General features: G+C 38.6%; 1 protein-coding gene across 4 annotated transcripts in view; it reads right to left on the bottom strand.

Annotated features, from left to right (window-relative positions):
• Window positions 1–14,795, bottom strand: part of TMTC1 (transmembrane O-mannosyltransferase targeting cadherins 1) — a 278,157-nt gene that overhangs the window by 246,956 nt on the left and 16,406 nt on the right. For all 4 annotated transcript variants that reach the window (XM_045061612.1, XM_045061614.1, XM_023256892.2 and 1 more), the window contains exons 2-3: window positions 11,186–11,363; window positions 1,634–1,707 (exon numbers count right to left, since the gene is read on the bottom strand). In XM_045061612.1, the coding sequence (XP_044917547.1) occupies window positions 1,634–1,707; window positions 11,186–11,363 (252 nt within the window). The remainder of the gene's footprint in view (window positions 1–1,633; window positions 1,708–11,185; window positions 11,364–14,795) is intronic.

Genomic DNA, 14,795 nt, shown 5'->3' on the forward strand with positions numbered 1-14,795 from the left:
ACTTTTCAAAAGTTCACATTACTGCCACTTTACTTTTATGAAAGACCTACCTTCGTACCTATTTTCACTAACAGAAAGAAATCTGAAGAGGGTCTTTGCTTTTACGAAAAAAGGTGAAAAGCAAAAACAGCATTTGTTTGTTAGGAACCATTGTAGAGGTGCTGTTAGGAACCCACAGCAGCAGGGGCAGCCCCCAACAAGTTCCTTCCCGGGAACCACACCCAGCATCTCAGTCCCAAGCCTCCAGAGAGCTGAACCGTGTGAGCCTCTGTGCCTTATCTCCATCTATTCCGTGCATTCATTAGCAAGATGTGTCCTAAGATATCAGAAAAAGCCTAAGAGAAGTTGTTTTTGGGGTCTGGGAATGCCCCCGATTTTTCCATAGAAATTAACGGTAATTGCTTCTTCACTTTGAGCCATTTCAGCTTACAAAAGTTTTCAGAGAAATGCTCTACTTTCAGATAGCAGGGGAAACCTGTACTAAGAAAAGGCTCCACTCATTAAACCGAAATTTCATAAGAATTAATTCTTTTCATTCTTGATCATCCAAGGTCTAAACCTGTTTGTTACAGGGCTTCTCAATCTCAATCTTGGTACTACTAGCATTTTGGGGAAAACGATTCTTTGTTGTTAGGGCTGTACTGAACATTGTAGGCTGCTTGGCCTCTACTTACTAAATGCCAACCGCTAACACCTTTCCACTTAACGACAAGCAAAAGTGTCTCCAGAAATTGTCAAATATCCCCAGGGGAAGGGCAAAAGTGTCCCACATTGAGAACCACTTGTTTAGAATTGTATTTCTCAAGGTCCCGGGGCTCTGTAAGATGGTAGGTCATCAAACTGAGCCAAAGATCAAAGCTCATAAATCCCTAACCAGACATGTCTCCACAAAGTAGGGTAACAGGATTCACTCTCCCCTTTTCTGGGCCACTCTCTGAGCCATCCACCTCGCTCCTATTCTCTTTTTAACCTGCCCCTTTCCCTATGTGGCCATGTCACAACTCAAATAAGAATCTGAGCACTTTGGGGGAGAAGGGACACTATAATGGGAAATTATTTTATTGCTTTTCAGTATCCCAAAGCAAGGAACTTCTGTGTTTTGATGAAAGGGTGTGTATATTAGAAACCCATGGTTGAGAAATACTACTTCTAATTCAGCCTTGTTATTTTAAGCTCTGAGCTACTTTCGTGAGGATAATAAAGAGGAAAAAAAAATTAGGACCAAAATGAACAGGAGGAATTAAACCAATCATGGCCAAATGGAAGACAGGACCATATCCAATATATACTGGCTCGGAGCGAAGATTTCAAATTCCATTCTCGGTAAGAAATGACAAGTAGGAATAATCAAGACGCAAGCAGCATGAGGAGAGCAGTTCCTTTAAAAGGCTATGACAAAGTTGAGAATATGGCTGGAGGAGAGAGCAGCCTTGCATTTGGTAAGGGCAGGTTTCCTATCCTGATCTCCATGAAGCTGTCTAAGCTTTTTACTGCCAAGAAGCCTCCCTCGTCTCTCAGGCAGGTGCTCAGAGTCCGCACTACCCCCCAGCCCCCAACATGACAGAAATTCCCGAGGGGACAGCATTATTGTAACCACAGAGAAGGGCATTCTTAGCCATACAAACATACATACCTATTGTAGGAGAGAAAGGCCAACAGAAACAGCAGGCATGCTAACACGTCAGCTCTGCCAACAATTCCAGCCACCTAGAAAGTTTGAAAAGATAAAAACCTCAGAAAGTCACTTTCAGGAAACTGTTATAGAATGGATTCGTTTTTAGATGAATGAAAAGTATGATAAAATAAGAAAACACATTCTTCTTCAAAATTTGACTTATGACTAACCACCTCTTGTATCATATATATAACGATAAGTTTATAGGAGGAAAAAAAGGAAGGAAGGGAAAATATTTTCATGCTTAATTTCATTTTAACCTTTCTTCTACAGAAGGCCAATTCATACCACCAAAGCTTATTCCTTTGTTGATTTATTCAAAAATATTTTCTGAGTAATGACTGAAGGCCAGACACTGTGCTAGTCTTCAGGCAGCAGAGTGCTAATAGGGCAGAAGATATTTACAGAGTACTAGAAAAAAAATAAGTTTAGGAAACAATAATTCTGGTAAAAACAGGAATGAGTATAAACTCTTGATAGCCATGTATGTATGTGTGTCTGTGTCAGTGTGTTTCTTAGTTCTGTCACTGAAAGAGCCTAAACGCAAGCTACCCCACTAGCAAAGAGTCATCCTGGCACTGACCACACACATTCCTCCACTAAGGAGAACGGGGGTCCTTGGAGAAGTGGCTGACTCCAGGGCTGAGGCGAAGGAGTTCGAACCCTGCATCAGGCTCTGTGCTGAAGGGTTCAGAGCCTGGAGCCTGCTTCAGATTCTGTGTCTCCCTCTCTCTCTGCCCCTCCCCATTCACACTCTCAAAAATAAATAAACATTAAATTTTTTTTTAAGTGACAGGTACGTGTCAAAAGAGCACAGAAGCTGGTGACAAAGGGCTCCCACCGACCAAATATCAGACCATTTGAACATCAAAATAAGTAAAGACGATAATAAAATAAATCATTTTAAAAAACCAGACATCCATGGATGCATACTGATATTGATGGATGGATGAATGAATGCACAATATAAGTACACACATAAATACAGTAAGCAAGTGAATGGAAAATAATAGAAATCTCTTCCTTACGTTAAAAAGCAAGTTAATGAATGTAGAGGGAATAGTGCAGCTGACAAATAGCCATTTTGTTTCCAAAAGAGTCAAGATTAGATAGAGCAAGAAACATCACAAAATACCAGTGGATGCTAAATCTAGGGTATAAAGGTTTGGTGAGGCAAAGCGTATTAGTAGGGCTTCAAAGCATGTCCTCATCAATTACTTGTTAAATGAAAAAGTAAAAAGAATAACTACACTATGGAGAAAACTCATTACACCTTAACTGGAGGTTCAAACTTGACTTCACCAATAAAGGGCCAATGGATGTGGCATGCCTCTGCACATGATACCCTGAGAAGGACACAATATCACTTTTGTCAAATTCCAGCCACGGATGCATAACCTGAATGTAATCATGAGAAAACATCAGACAAACCCAGGATGAGGAATGTTCTATTAAATACATAAATAAATATATTTTATATTAATAAAGTATAAAATACAACAATTATACGTTATCTGGTAACATTAAAATTCCAGGATTTTAATATGTTCTCATTTATACCATATCATGATTTATTATGTTACAACTCCTATAATCTAATGTATTATATTACATATATGATATTATTATATAATACATGTATGTATATTATACCTGCATAATCTACTACATGTGCATATATTATGTATTAACAACTTATATATTTTCTATTTTTACATATTTCTATATTTATGTATTTACATACAATATATAGTTATACTATTTTTATAAATATATTATAAATTTTAACATATATATAAATCATGTGTTATACTTTGTATACGTGTTATATATATTATAATAATTTGATATAATATCAATGTTTATATATGTTATATAACATCAACTGCAATGTTATAATAAACATCATGTAAACATTTTATATTATGCACATTAAATATAAGTTTTAAATTATATTTAAAGCTGTGAGTTATATTATAAAAAGACAATGAAGACTGGTAACTACTCCAAACTTAAGGAGACTGAAGAGAATGACTAATGGCCTTGGTTTTAGAAAATACACAACTAAATTATTCTGGTGCAAAGAGGCATGAATTACGCAACCTACTCTCAAATGCTTCAGAATACAAATAATATTTTTATATATTAAGGGAGAAAGAGAGGAAGAATGACAAAACAAATGTGGCAAAATGTTAAAAATTGATGAGTCTGGATAAGGAGTATATGGTCACTGTATTTTTGAGGTTTAAAATTATTTTTTTTAATGTGTTACTTTAGAAAGGTACTAAAATGGAAGAGGGGTAGAGGACAGACAGCTTTTTATAAAGCTTTGTATTATTTCATTACTACTTAAAATGTGTGTGCATTTCTCTTACTCTTTTGAAATCCAAGAAACAAAACTGTAAAGGAAAAAAATGGAGGATGGTTCAAAGAATGCTTCAAAAAAGGCCATGTATGAGCTGGATCTTAAAGATGAGTCAGAGCTCACAAGGGAAATGAACAGGGTTGACATTTCAGGCACAGAGAACAGCATCACCCAAACCACAGAGGACCTGAAGTCCACAGTGTGTTAGAGAATCAACCATAATTAATAGTGGAAAATAGAGTTCTGGGAAATGTACCTATAAATACTCTCATATAATGAGCACACTTTGCATTCATAAAGAAGAGGGAATGACACATGCATGGAACTAGACCATCCAAGGCTTGAATACAGACTCCTTCTCTTGCCATTTGAATGAGACTCAATTTTGTTATCTTTAATTTCTGGGATATGGTTTTGTTATCTTTAAAATGAGTATAACACCCACATCTCACGTTACTCTTATAATTAATGAGTTTACATATATATATATATATATATATATATATATATATATATATATGTATGTATATATATATGTATGTATATATATACTTTATATATAAAGTGTATATATATATAAACTTCATTAGATAAATGAATATATTAGTTAAGAATATAAATAGAATGTAATTTAGCTATATACCTGCATATGGATTGACAGCAAGTCACATATTGAGAAAAATTCAAGTCCAATGTACACCAAGAGAAAATTGGATACAGCCAAAGAATTACACTAGCAGTACAGAGTTAAAAGCTATTAGCTAATGTGGCTGCCTGGACTATACACTGTTCATTGATCCATTCATTTATAAGGCATTTGCATGCTAAATCAGGAAGATTGCATGACACAAAGGAGGTACACAGTGACAATATGGTGTCACCTCAGCGTCAGAACCAGCTCAGACTTACAGTCTGTAGAGCAACAATTGCACACAGGTTAACTGTGAGCCCAGATCTGTCAGTCTACACCACCACATCTCTGAGCATTGAGCTCAGCATCACCTGTGAGACCTCTAGAACACTAAACAGAGAGCCCAACTCACTAGCAACAAAGTCTTGGGAGAAAGCCACACATCTGGACCCAGAGGGACGCTCACCACAGCACAACTGATGTGGCCAACTCACACAACAGCAAGAGGTGCAAGCTGATATTGGGTGTAGCAAGTTGGAATGAGGCAATCACAAGCTAGGCAAGCATAACTAATGTGCTAAAGGAGCCTGAAGCCTACTTCTCAAATTGCAGCCAGTTAGTGCTTCTGGGAAGCAGCAGCAGCAGCAGCAGAATGTGCCAGCTGGATGTGCCCAGATATAAAGAATGTAGTGTCCCTTGGAGCGGAAGCTCAGAGGGGTTGTTGAAATGTTAATGCTAACAGTGACAGACTCTGTGGCCAGTTTCAAACCACCAAGCATTCACTGAACACCTACTCTATATCCCTGTTGAGCTGGGGTCTCTGGGGCAAGAGGGCTAGATGTCTTAAAAACAAGGTGCTTGACACCAACTACTATATGTCAAGACCAACCATTCACTTTCACTGTGATTCAATTAGTCGGTAGCATCATGTTCAGTAATTGCATGATTTATTCCACTCAACAAACATTTTCCAAGTGCCTCCTATTTGCCAGGTACTGTGCCAGCTGGAGGGACATAACCTGCCTCAAGGAGTTTAACATCTGGTTGGGAGTCAAAAGAGGGTACTGCATGTATCATAAAGAGGAGAAATCATTGCCATGAGAGAATGGAGAGATTAATTTTGGCTGTAGAATCTGGGAAGGCTTCATGGAAAGGCTGGTGTTATACACTAACATCTAAAGGAGAGACAAGAAGGGCTCGGTAAGTTGAAGACAGGGGAATGTGAATCCTGGGCCAGGGAAGGAACACAGAAGCATTCCAGGCAGAGGAAAGACCAGTCTCAAAACACAGGTGTTTCTGGAAGGGAAAGCATAAAGGGATGAAAGCATGGAGTAAATGAAAACGGACAGGAATGGGCAATGGGAAGCAAACTGGGATGCTAAGTTGGAGCTCCTGGGTTTGATTCTATGACAATGTAGGCTGAACTGTAGGGTGCTGGGAAATACAAAGGACCCAGCCAAAAATACATGCAGATGGATAGCATGTACTTCTGCCTCAAGCTGCAGGTTTTCATCACCAAAAGGGTAGCTGTAACTTGGGAACTGAACTCTGTGACACATACTGAAGTAATGGAAAAAATGAGTGAACATCATCGGGGTAGAATGGAAACAATGTAACATTCAGATCTAGGTCCTAGTGAGCTTAACAGAATCACATGTGGAAATTACCAATTAAGAATTTAATTTGTCCCCAAAACTTATTTCTTAGAATAACATTCATAGGATTTGTACAAAGTATTGCATGTGTATCAAGTTATTGATTGTTCCATCTGCAAGAATGAGTCCCATTAGTGTTAGACAGGGACAGGAAACACACACTTAACACATCCAACAGCTGAAAGCCAGAATGACTGATTAGATCATTACCAATTCTCTCCTACGTGCTCTTGTCCCAGTTCTGGAAATGTTGACCTTAACCTTCAGCTCCATGTATCAGCATTTCCTGCTCTTGCTTTTGACTTGACATAAGTCAAGTGCATTCCTTCCAACCAATAATGTTTCTATAATGATTGCTAAGTTTTATTCCTACAAGGGAATTACAATGATATTCCCCATTTTCCCAATTTCTCTACTTATTTTTCTCATGATTCAGGATTCAGAAAAACATACAAATTTCCCATGATTTCCCCAGAAATATACTGTCAGAAACCCTTCTGGGCCACCTGGGTGGCTCAGTCAGTTAAGCGTCTGCCTCTTGATTTAGGCTTAGGTCACAATCTTATGGTTCATGGAATCGAGCCCCAACATTGGGTTCTGACCTGACAGCATGAAGCGGGCTTGGGATTCTCTCTCTCAACCTTACTCTCTGCCCCTCTCCTGCTTCCTGTCTCTCAAAAAAAAAAAAAAAAAAAAAAGAGAGAGAGAGAGAGAGAGAGAGAGAGAGAGAGAGAGAGAGAGACAACAAAAGAAAACTCTTCCAAGAATCACAGGCCTTCAACGAAGAAAGGTCTGCGTATACCTTGGTCAGAGCTATACCCTCTGCAATCTATTTGTTGAAAGATTGAGTAAATAAATGAATTTGTTCCTGCATACTTAAATTGGAAATGATTTTTTTTTATTACAACATATTGTTTTGTCTTGTATGTATTTATGTGTATGTTCTTTGGCTTTTTTAGGAGCTTGTGAACAAATTATGGGTAGGGACCCCTTATCCACCCACATACCCTCTTGGCATCTAGCACAGTGCTTGCACCAAACAAGTATTCATTTACTATATGCTGATTACATAATTAAGGAAGCAAATCTTTGATCGGACCAATATGTTGAAACTAAACCCCTCCTCCGGTGGGGCACTGGGCTCTGTGCTGACAGCTCAGAGCCTAGAGCCTGCTTCAGGTTCTGTGTCTCCCTCTCCCTGTGTCCCTCCCCTGCTCCCTCTCTTGCTCCCTCTCTCTCTCTCTCTCTCTCTCTCTCAAAAATAAACATTAAAAAAATTTTTGAGCCCCTCCCCCAAAAATGTAAATCTTCCATCCTTCCTGGGATTACTTATGGTCCCATTTTTGTTCTTGTTTAACAAAAGGGAGATATATCCCTCTAACTGCCTCTCCAGCCACCCTGTGATCTATTTTCCCTTTTTAAAAATAATTTGTTGGGGCGCCTGGGTGGCTCAGTCAGTTAAAGTGTCCGACTTCAGCTCAGGTCACGATCTCGCAGTCTGTGAGTTCGAGCCCCGCGTCGGGCCCTGGGCTGATGGCTCAGAGCCTGGAGCCTGTTTCCGATTCTGTGTCTCTCTCTCTCTGCCCCTGCCCCATTCATGCTCTGTCTCTCTCTGTTCCAAAAATAAATAAAACGTTAAAAAAAATTTTTTAAATAATTTGTCACTAAGTCTTCCACAACACAATACCTTTTTTTCTATTTCTGTCTTCTTCCTTAGAAACCTAAACTATTACCTATAACTGAAATAGTATCTTGATTTTACTTCCTAGTATAGATTGCTATGTAAGTCAAATTTCTTTACTTCCTTCACTTCCTTCCTACACTTCTCTCATTCCTTGTGAATGCAAATAGTTTCTTTAAACTTTTTCCTTAAATGTCCAGCTCTCAGACTCCTTTGTCCCTATAATTGTGTTATCATGGATTTTTTTTTATTAGTACAAAAGCTTATTGAAACCTTTTCACTTTTTTAAGTCTATTTATTGTAAGAAAGAGAGAGCATGAGCAGGGGTGGGGGGGGGGGATTTGGGGAGGAAGAGGGAGGAGGGCAGAGAGAGAGGACTAGAGAGAATCCCAAGCAGGCTCCATGCTATCAGTGTAGAGCCTGACGCAGGGCTCGAACTCACAAACTGTGAGATCATGACCTGAGGGGACACCAAGAGCTGGACGCTCAACCGACTGAGCCACCCAAGGTGTCTCCTTACTGAAACCTTTTTTTAAAGGTCACTTTGCTAACAGGACTTTTTTTTTTCTTAGAATTCGACCTAACTCTACCAGCTCATGATCTCACTGTCCAAGGTTACCTGCTCTCCCTCTTTGCAAGCATAGAATTAAGACTGTTATTGTCCTATTCATTTATTCTTTCCTGAAAAAATGTTCCCCAAGATGCTCCACACACATATTTTCACCTGTACTTTGACCTGGTGTCATATATTCTATATGGCTAGGAGTAATAGTCTTTAATTATTTCTCTTCATATGACATCCAAAAAGAATATTAAAAACTTATGTATCTCTCTTATCTTTTAAAACTCATATCTAATATTTTTCATCATAATTTTAAATACTTGCAAGGATCTAATTTCCTATGCATTGTAAATACTGACATTTCAAAATAAGGCCATAATATTACTGTTTTAAATGTACCAAATGGAATCTGGAATGTACCACAGCAATTTGAAGCTCACTGTTTTCCATTTACACAAACATGAACAGGCTCTTCATTAAATGATGGATATTTCACACCATTTCCCCTTGAACTCTTATTTCTATTTTATTTCCTCCTCAGCATTGTTTATTAATGTATTAAATAGTTATGCTTAAAAATATTCTACTTACCATCTCCTCCCTGTAATAAAAATACTTATATTTTTAAATTTATTGTAAACGTCCTTGTGATAACTGTTAAATTTTCAATTTTATATTATTATTCCACTTAGTGTTAATACATAATTTTTTAATACATCACAAATTAGAAAAAATGATAAGTAGCTCTTAGATATAAAAATACACTTCTTAATAACAGTTATAGCATAATCTTCCACTTAGAGGCACCTTTTGAGAGGCACTCAAGGAACGGCAGGGAAATTTACCTTAAGTAATGTAATTGTTTGTGTAAAATCATTTTTTCTTTGTCACTCACTCCAAATAGATTTGTATCAAAATCTTGGGCTTACAGATTTACAATACTGTGTGTGGAAAATATCTATCACATATACCCTAACTGGCAAAACCAGTCCTCATTATAAAACCAATTGGCCAAATCAAACTTCTTATGTCAATTCAAATGAACATATTATTATGCATTCCCATGACAACCATCTCACTTCCGAATTCAGAAGATCAACACAGGCCACCGTACCCTACTTCTAATGCCATGCTGTATTCTTCACAGAAATATGTGTAAGACAGAGTGTGATATGAAGCCCATCTTCGGGTCTATGATGCCTCCATTGAAGGAGGCTTTGCTGACACCAATATATCAAATTGTTTCTTTGTAAGGTATCTCAGAGATTTCTATACCTGGGGAATAGTAAAAGTCTGATGTATTTGAGACATTCTTTTTTCTTTTTCTTTTTCTTTTTTTAAATATAATTTACTGTCAAGTTGGCTAACACACAGTGTATATACAGCGTGCTCTTGGTTTTGGAGGTAGATTCCCGTGATTCATTGCTTATGTACAACAGCCAGTGCTCATCCCAACAAGTGCCCTCTTCAATGTCCTTCTTATTTTTCAATGAGAGAAGGACAATGGAAAGGAGAGGAGGAAGGGGTGCCTGGGTGGCTCAGTTGGTTGAGCATCCAACTCTTGATTTCAGTTCAGGTCACGATCTCGGAGTTAGTGAGTTTGAGCCCCACATCAGGCTCTGCACTGCTGGTGCGGAGCCAGCTTGGGATTCTTCTCCCTCTCTCTCTGCCCCACCCCTCTCTCTCTCTTTCTCTCTCTCAAAAATAAATAAATAAATAAATAAATAAATAAATAAATAAATAAATAAACTTTTTTTTTTTTTTTAAAAAGAAAGGGGATGACAGAGAGAAGAACCAACTTGCCACTTTGACCCCAGGCATGTTCTGAGACAGATAAACTGTAGGAAAGTGTCCAGATGCAAGCTGAGGCTCTGGAAATGATTCTTTTAAAACATACCCCTTAGAAAGTCTTCACCTGCCCCCAGCAATACATATAAAATAAACCAACTGTGGTTACTGAGTTATACTAAAATAAACCAAGTATTACTGAGATGTGAAATGAGGTAAATTGATAGTGCCTTCTGGGTGCATGATTAAATCCCTATTTTAAAGAGGACCACAGATTTGAACTATCTTTTAAATAAATTTGTCATCATCCACCAAATAACTACACTTCAACGAAAGAACTTAGAAACCATTTATAAATCCCTCTCTTAAGTCTGTCTTTCTAACTTGAAGAATGTCAGTCTAACTTTTTAGTCTTTCCTCTTACTCACAGCTCAGCATCATAAATATTGTAAATATAAAGCACAGAGAGAAAAGGTAAAATACAAATGCAGAGCAAGAACAATGCCTCGGCAGGACAAGGATTGCAAAATGCCCCGTGCTGTTTAAAACACATTAGAACTTACATTTTATTCAAATAAACTGTGGCCATTTATTACTACGTGTAATAACAACAGTGGTTATTTAGAAAAGCAGTTAAATTCTGAAGGCCATTTGAACATTCAAAAAGAAAAGTTGTCAAGCAGAATGGTTTATACATAAAGACAAACACTTTAGTGGAGCACTGAATTACCGTGGGTTTGCAAGGCTCATTTTGTTGTTGTTTTGTTTTGTTTTTTGTTTTGTTTTTTGTTTTAGTTCATTGTTTCATTAAGTTCCAGGGATACTCACTGCCTCCGTGTGGATAGGATGCACAGCAAACAGCAACGCCGTAGCAAAAGCAAGTCTGCGATTCCCGAAGACAGCTTTGTCACAGGTGTACATCAGGACAAGAGTCACTAGGCAGTGCAAAATCACATTCACTGCATGAAAGTAGAATGGGTTCATACCAGTCAAAAATACGTTCAGCCTGTAAAAAAAGATAAAAACGAAAACAAAAATGGAATCAGCTACAAACAGAAAACATAAGCGCAAGGGAGCGGAGAAAGCAGAGGGAACTGATCATTTAAAAAAGATAAGCTGTTCAATCAATTATTTTTAACGGATGACTCCCAACATCAGGTTACTCTACATATACGAGTATCATTTTTTCCCTATCTCAGAATCTTCCTATCTGCAAAAGTCATTGCAAAAGCAATACAATATTATTTCAGAAAACCCTGTGGCCCGAGAAGACAAGCAGCTAGGTGCTGGACCTGTTTTTCCTTCACTCCGTGGCTAATGCAAACAGCCCCGAGAGACTCTTGCTTTCACTACCAGCTCTTCCCAAGGAGCTGAGGGTTCAAAAGCAAGTCCACAGTGCTCTGGGTCAGAGCTGCAGCCCCTGGAGAAGACAGAAAAGCCACAAGACTGTGACTGTGGTCAGAGTTGGGACAAATAGAGCATGAACGTGTTCTCTCACCCAGAATGCCCACCAGGAACCAAATTTCCAGACTATGCACCCGGAATGATCATTAATTACCACCCCACAAGGGATCTTCAGTGCACCTAAAGACACTATTACCTGCTGCAGCTGAAATTAAAAGGATGAGCAAAAGCATAGCATTTCAGAATCCGTATTAAATGTTTTCTAACATAAATTCCCACAGATCTCAAAATCTGAATTCTAAAATTATGATGAAGAAACTAAAGAGTGTCACAAAAAGAAGGGAAATTTGTTGTTCAACATCTTTAAAAATACTTTACTATGAAATGCAGAACAGAGACACTTCTGAAGGTTGCCTTAAATTTAATAACAGGACATAATGTCCCCAATTGACTCTGTGGGGTTACAGAAAAAAAATAGTTGTATAGGGCATGATTCTTTTGGGGGAGCTTATATACCCTAAGGGGGGTTGCCTGTAGTTGTCTATATTCCTGCTTATTTTACTGAAAGAGTAATCCCATGTCTTTATTCTCATGCCCTTGATCTGCTTCTCTTATAGAAACACCTCCTCTTTGCCAAAACAATCGAGAATGAGAAAGTCAACTTTAGCGATGGCATATGCATATTCTAAATACTTGACCTGATTCATGCACAAATTTAACAGAATTTTAAGCATCTCAAGCTTTATTTGGACACATGAATATAAATGTCATAGTTACTAATTGACGCCAATTCCATTCCCACTGAAGTAATCATGGTCCTAACTAAGCCTAGAAAAAATGAACTGTTTTGTGGAATCAAACTTCAGGGCTCCGAGGTAAGATTCAAGCCAGCTGTATGTTGGCGGGCCCACTACTCTGCACACACCCCAGAGTCCTTAAGACAGGAATGTAGCGTGAAACATATGGAGGGAAAGAGGAATGGTCAGGTACAGCTAGAGGAGAAAGAATCGCATCCCATTCCAGTTCAAGAAGACCCACCTATGGTGAGAGAGCTGTTGGAAATCAGAGCTTAAGACGGTGGAACTTTGAGAAAGGGCAAGACCAGTTCCCTATCCTCAGAGAACTTAGGTGCAGTTCCCAGAGAGCCCATCCTCCTGAGGCTGATTTTCATCAGGCTAAGCTTTCCAGACCAACTAAGCCATTCATTTAAAGTTCATTCACACTGGGCAAAAAGACTAAACAGGCAAACTATCTCACAACCACTGGGAAGGTCTCAAATTTGTCAATACATAGCAAAGGCTTTAAGAAGTACGTAACTTTTGGGGGTGCCTGGGTGGCTCAGTGGGTTAAGCCTGACTAAGGCTCAGGTCATGATCTCATGGTTCATGAGTTCAAGCCCCATGTGAGGCTCTGGGCTGACAGCTAGGAACCTGGAGCCTGCTTTGGATTCTGTGTCTCCCTTTCTCTCTGTCCATTCCCCACTAGCACTTTGTCTCTCTCTCAAAAATAAGTAAGAGACATTTAAAAAAAATTTTTTTTAAAGAAGTACATAACCTTTGATCAAAAATTCCACTTCTAGGAATTTTCCATAAGGAAATAACCTGAAAAGTGTTCAAAGATAGATATAGATACAGATACAGATATAAACAGACAGATATGACATTGTAATATAATAAATATGCATTTTGGTCTTCATCCCAACTCCTGGTAGAGATGGTAAAAACCTTTGTAATTTCTTAAGTTATAAAGGTAGTAGGAGTATCTTTTGTTCCAATTTTTGGTCTTTGGCCCCGGTTCCTGACACAGAGCTCCTAAACCCCTTGGAACTTCCTAAGTGATAGGATTACCTTTTGCTCTAATAACATGACTCTTGGTAGGCTCCTGGATGGCTTCTGGATGGGGGCTGGTCACCAGAAAGATCGAGTTATGATTAGAAGCTTAGAACTTCCAGCCTTTCTCCCCCTCCCCCTCCCCCGCCCCAGGGATTGGAGAAGGGCTAGAGATTGAGTTAATTATCAGTGATACCTACTTGATGAAGCCTCCATAAAAATCTCTGAGCTACAGGTTTTGGAGAACTTCCACATCAGTGAGCACATCCACAAGCTGGGCAGGTGGTACACCTCAATTTCACAGGGACAGAAGCTCCTGTGCTTGGGACCCTCCAGACCCCACCTAAGCATCTCTTCATCTGGCTGTTCATCTATATCCTTTATTCTATAATAAGCCAGTAAACATTAAGGAAGTGTCTGCTTGAGTTCTGTGAGCCATTATAGCAAATTATTGAACCTGAGGAGGGGCTCATGGGAACACTGATTTAACAACCAAGTTAGACAGAAGTGTGGCAATCTAGGGACCCACGACTTGCAACTGGTATCTGAAATGGGGTAAGTCTTGTGGAAGGAAATGAGCCCTTAACCTGGGGGATCTAATGCTAACTCCAGACAAACAGTGGCAGAATTACATTGAACTGCAGGATATCCACATACTGTAGGACAATGAGAATTGATCACTGTGGAAAAAAAGCCCTACATATCTGGTGTCAGAAGTATGGACTATAAGCAGAAGAAGAAACAGGACTTTTCTTTTTAGTATACAAGGATGCATCATACTGTGATAATCATAAGATGACAACAGAGAGAAGGCAAGACATCTAATAAGCCAAATCCCTGATTTTTGGAGGGAGGATTTTTTTTAATCTGAGTATAGTTGACACACAATATTACATTAGTTTCAAGTGTACAACTTAGTGATTTGACACATTTATACACATGCTATTATGTTTACCACAAGTATAGCTATCATCATATTATTATTCCTGGAAACTGGTTAGGAAAAAAATGCTTGGTGTTTTAAGCGAATTCATTTAGACCCCAAAATAGAAAAATAAATTACTGAATGGGGATCCACCGCAGTGCTAAAGTAACTGAAAGCCTCTCACATGGTACCAGTTACTGGCAAATCTAAGCTTTAAGAAATTACTGAGAATCTAAAGTTAGGAGAAGTTCCCACGTATCTAAAAAGATAGAGAGTGAAC

Source organism: Felis catus, chromosome B4 (assembly GCF_018350175.1).
Source record: "Felis catus isolate Fca126 chromosome B4, F.catus_Fca126_mat1.0, whole genome shotgun sequence".
NCBI classification, from domain to species: Eukaryota; Metazoa; Chordata; class Mammalia; order Carnivora; family Felidae; genus Felis; species Felis catus.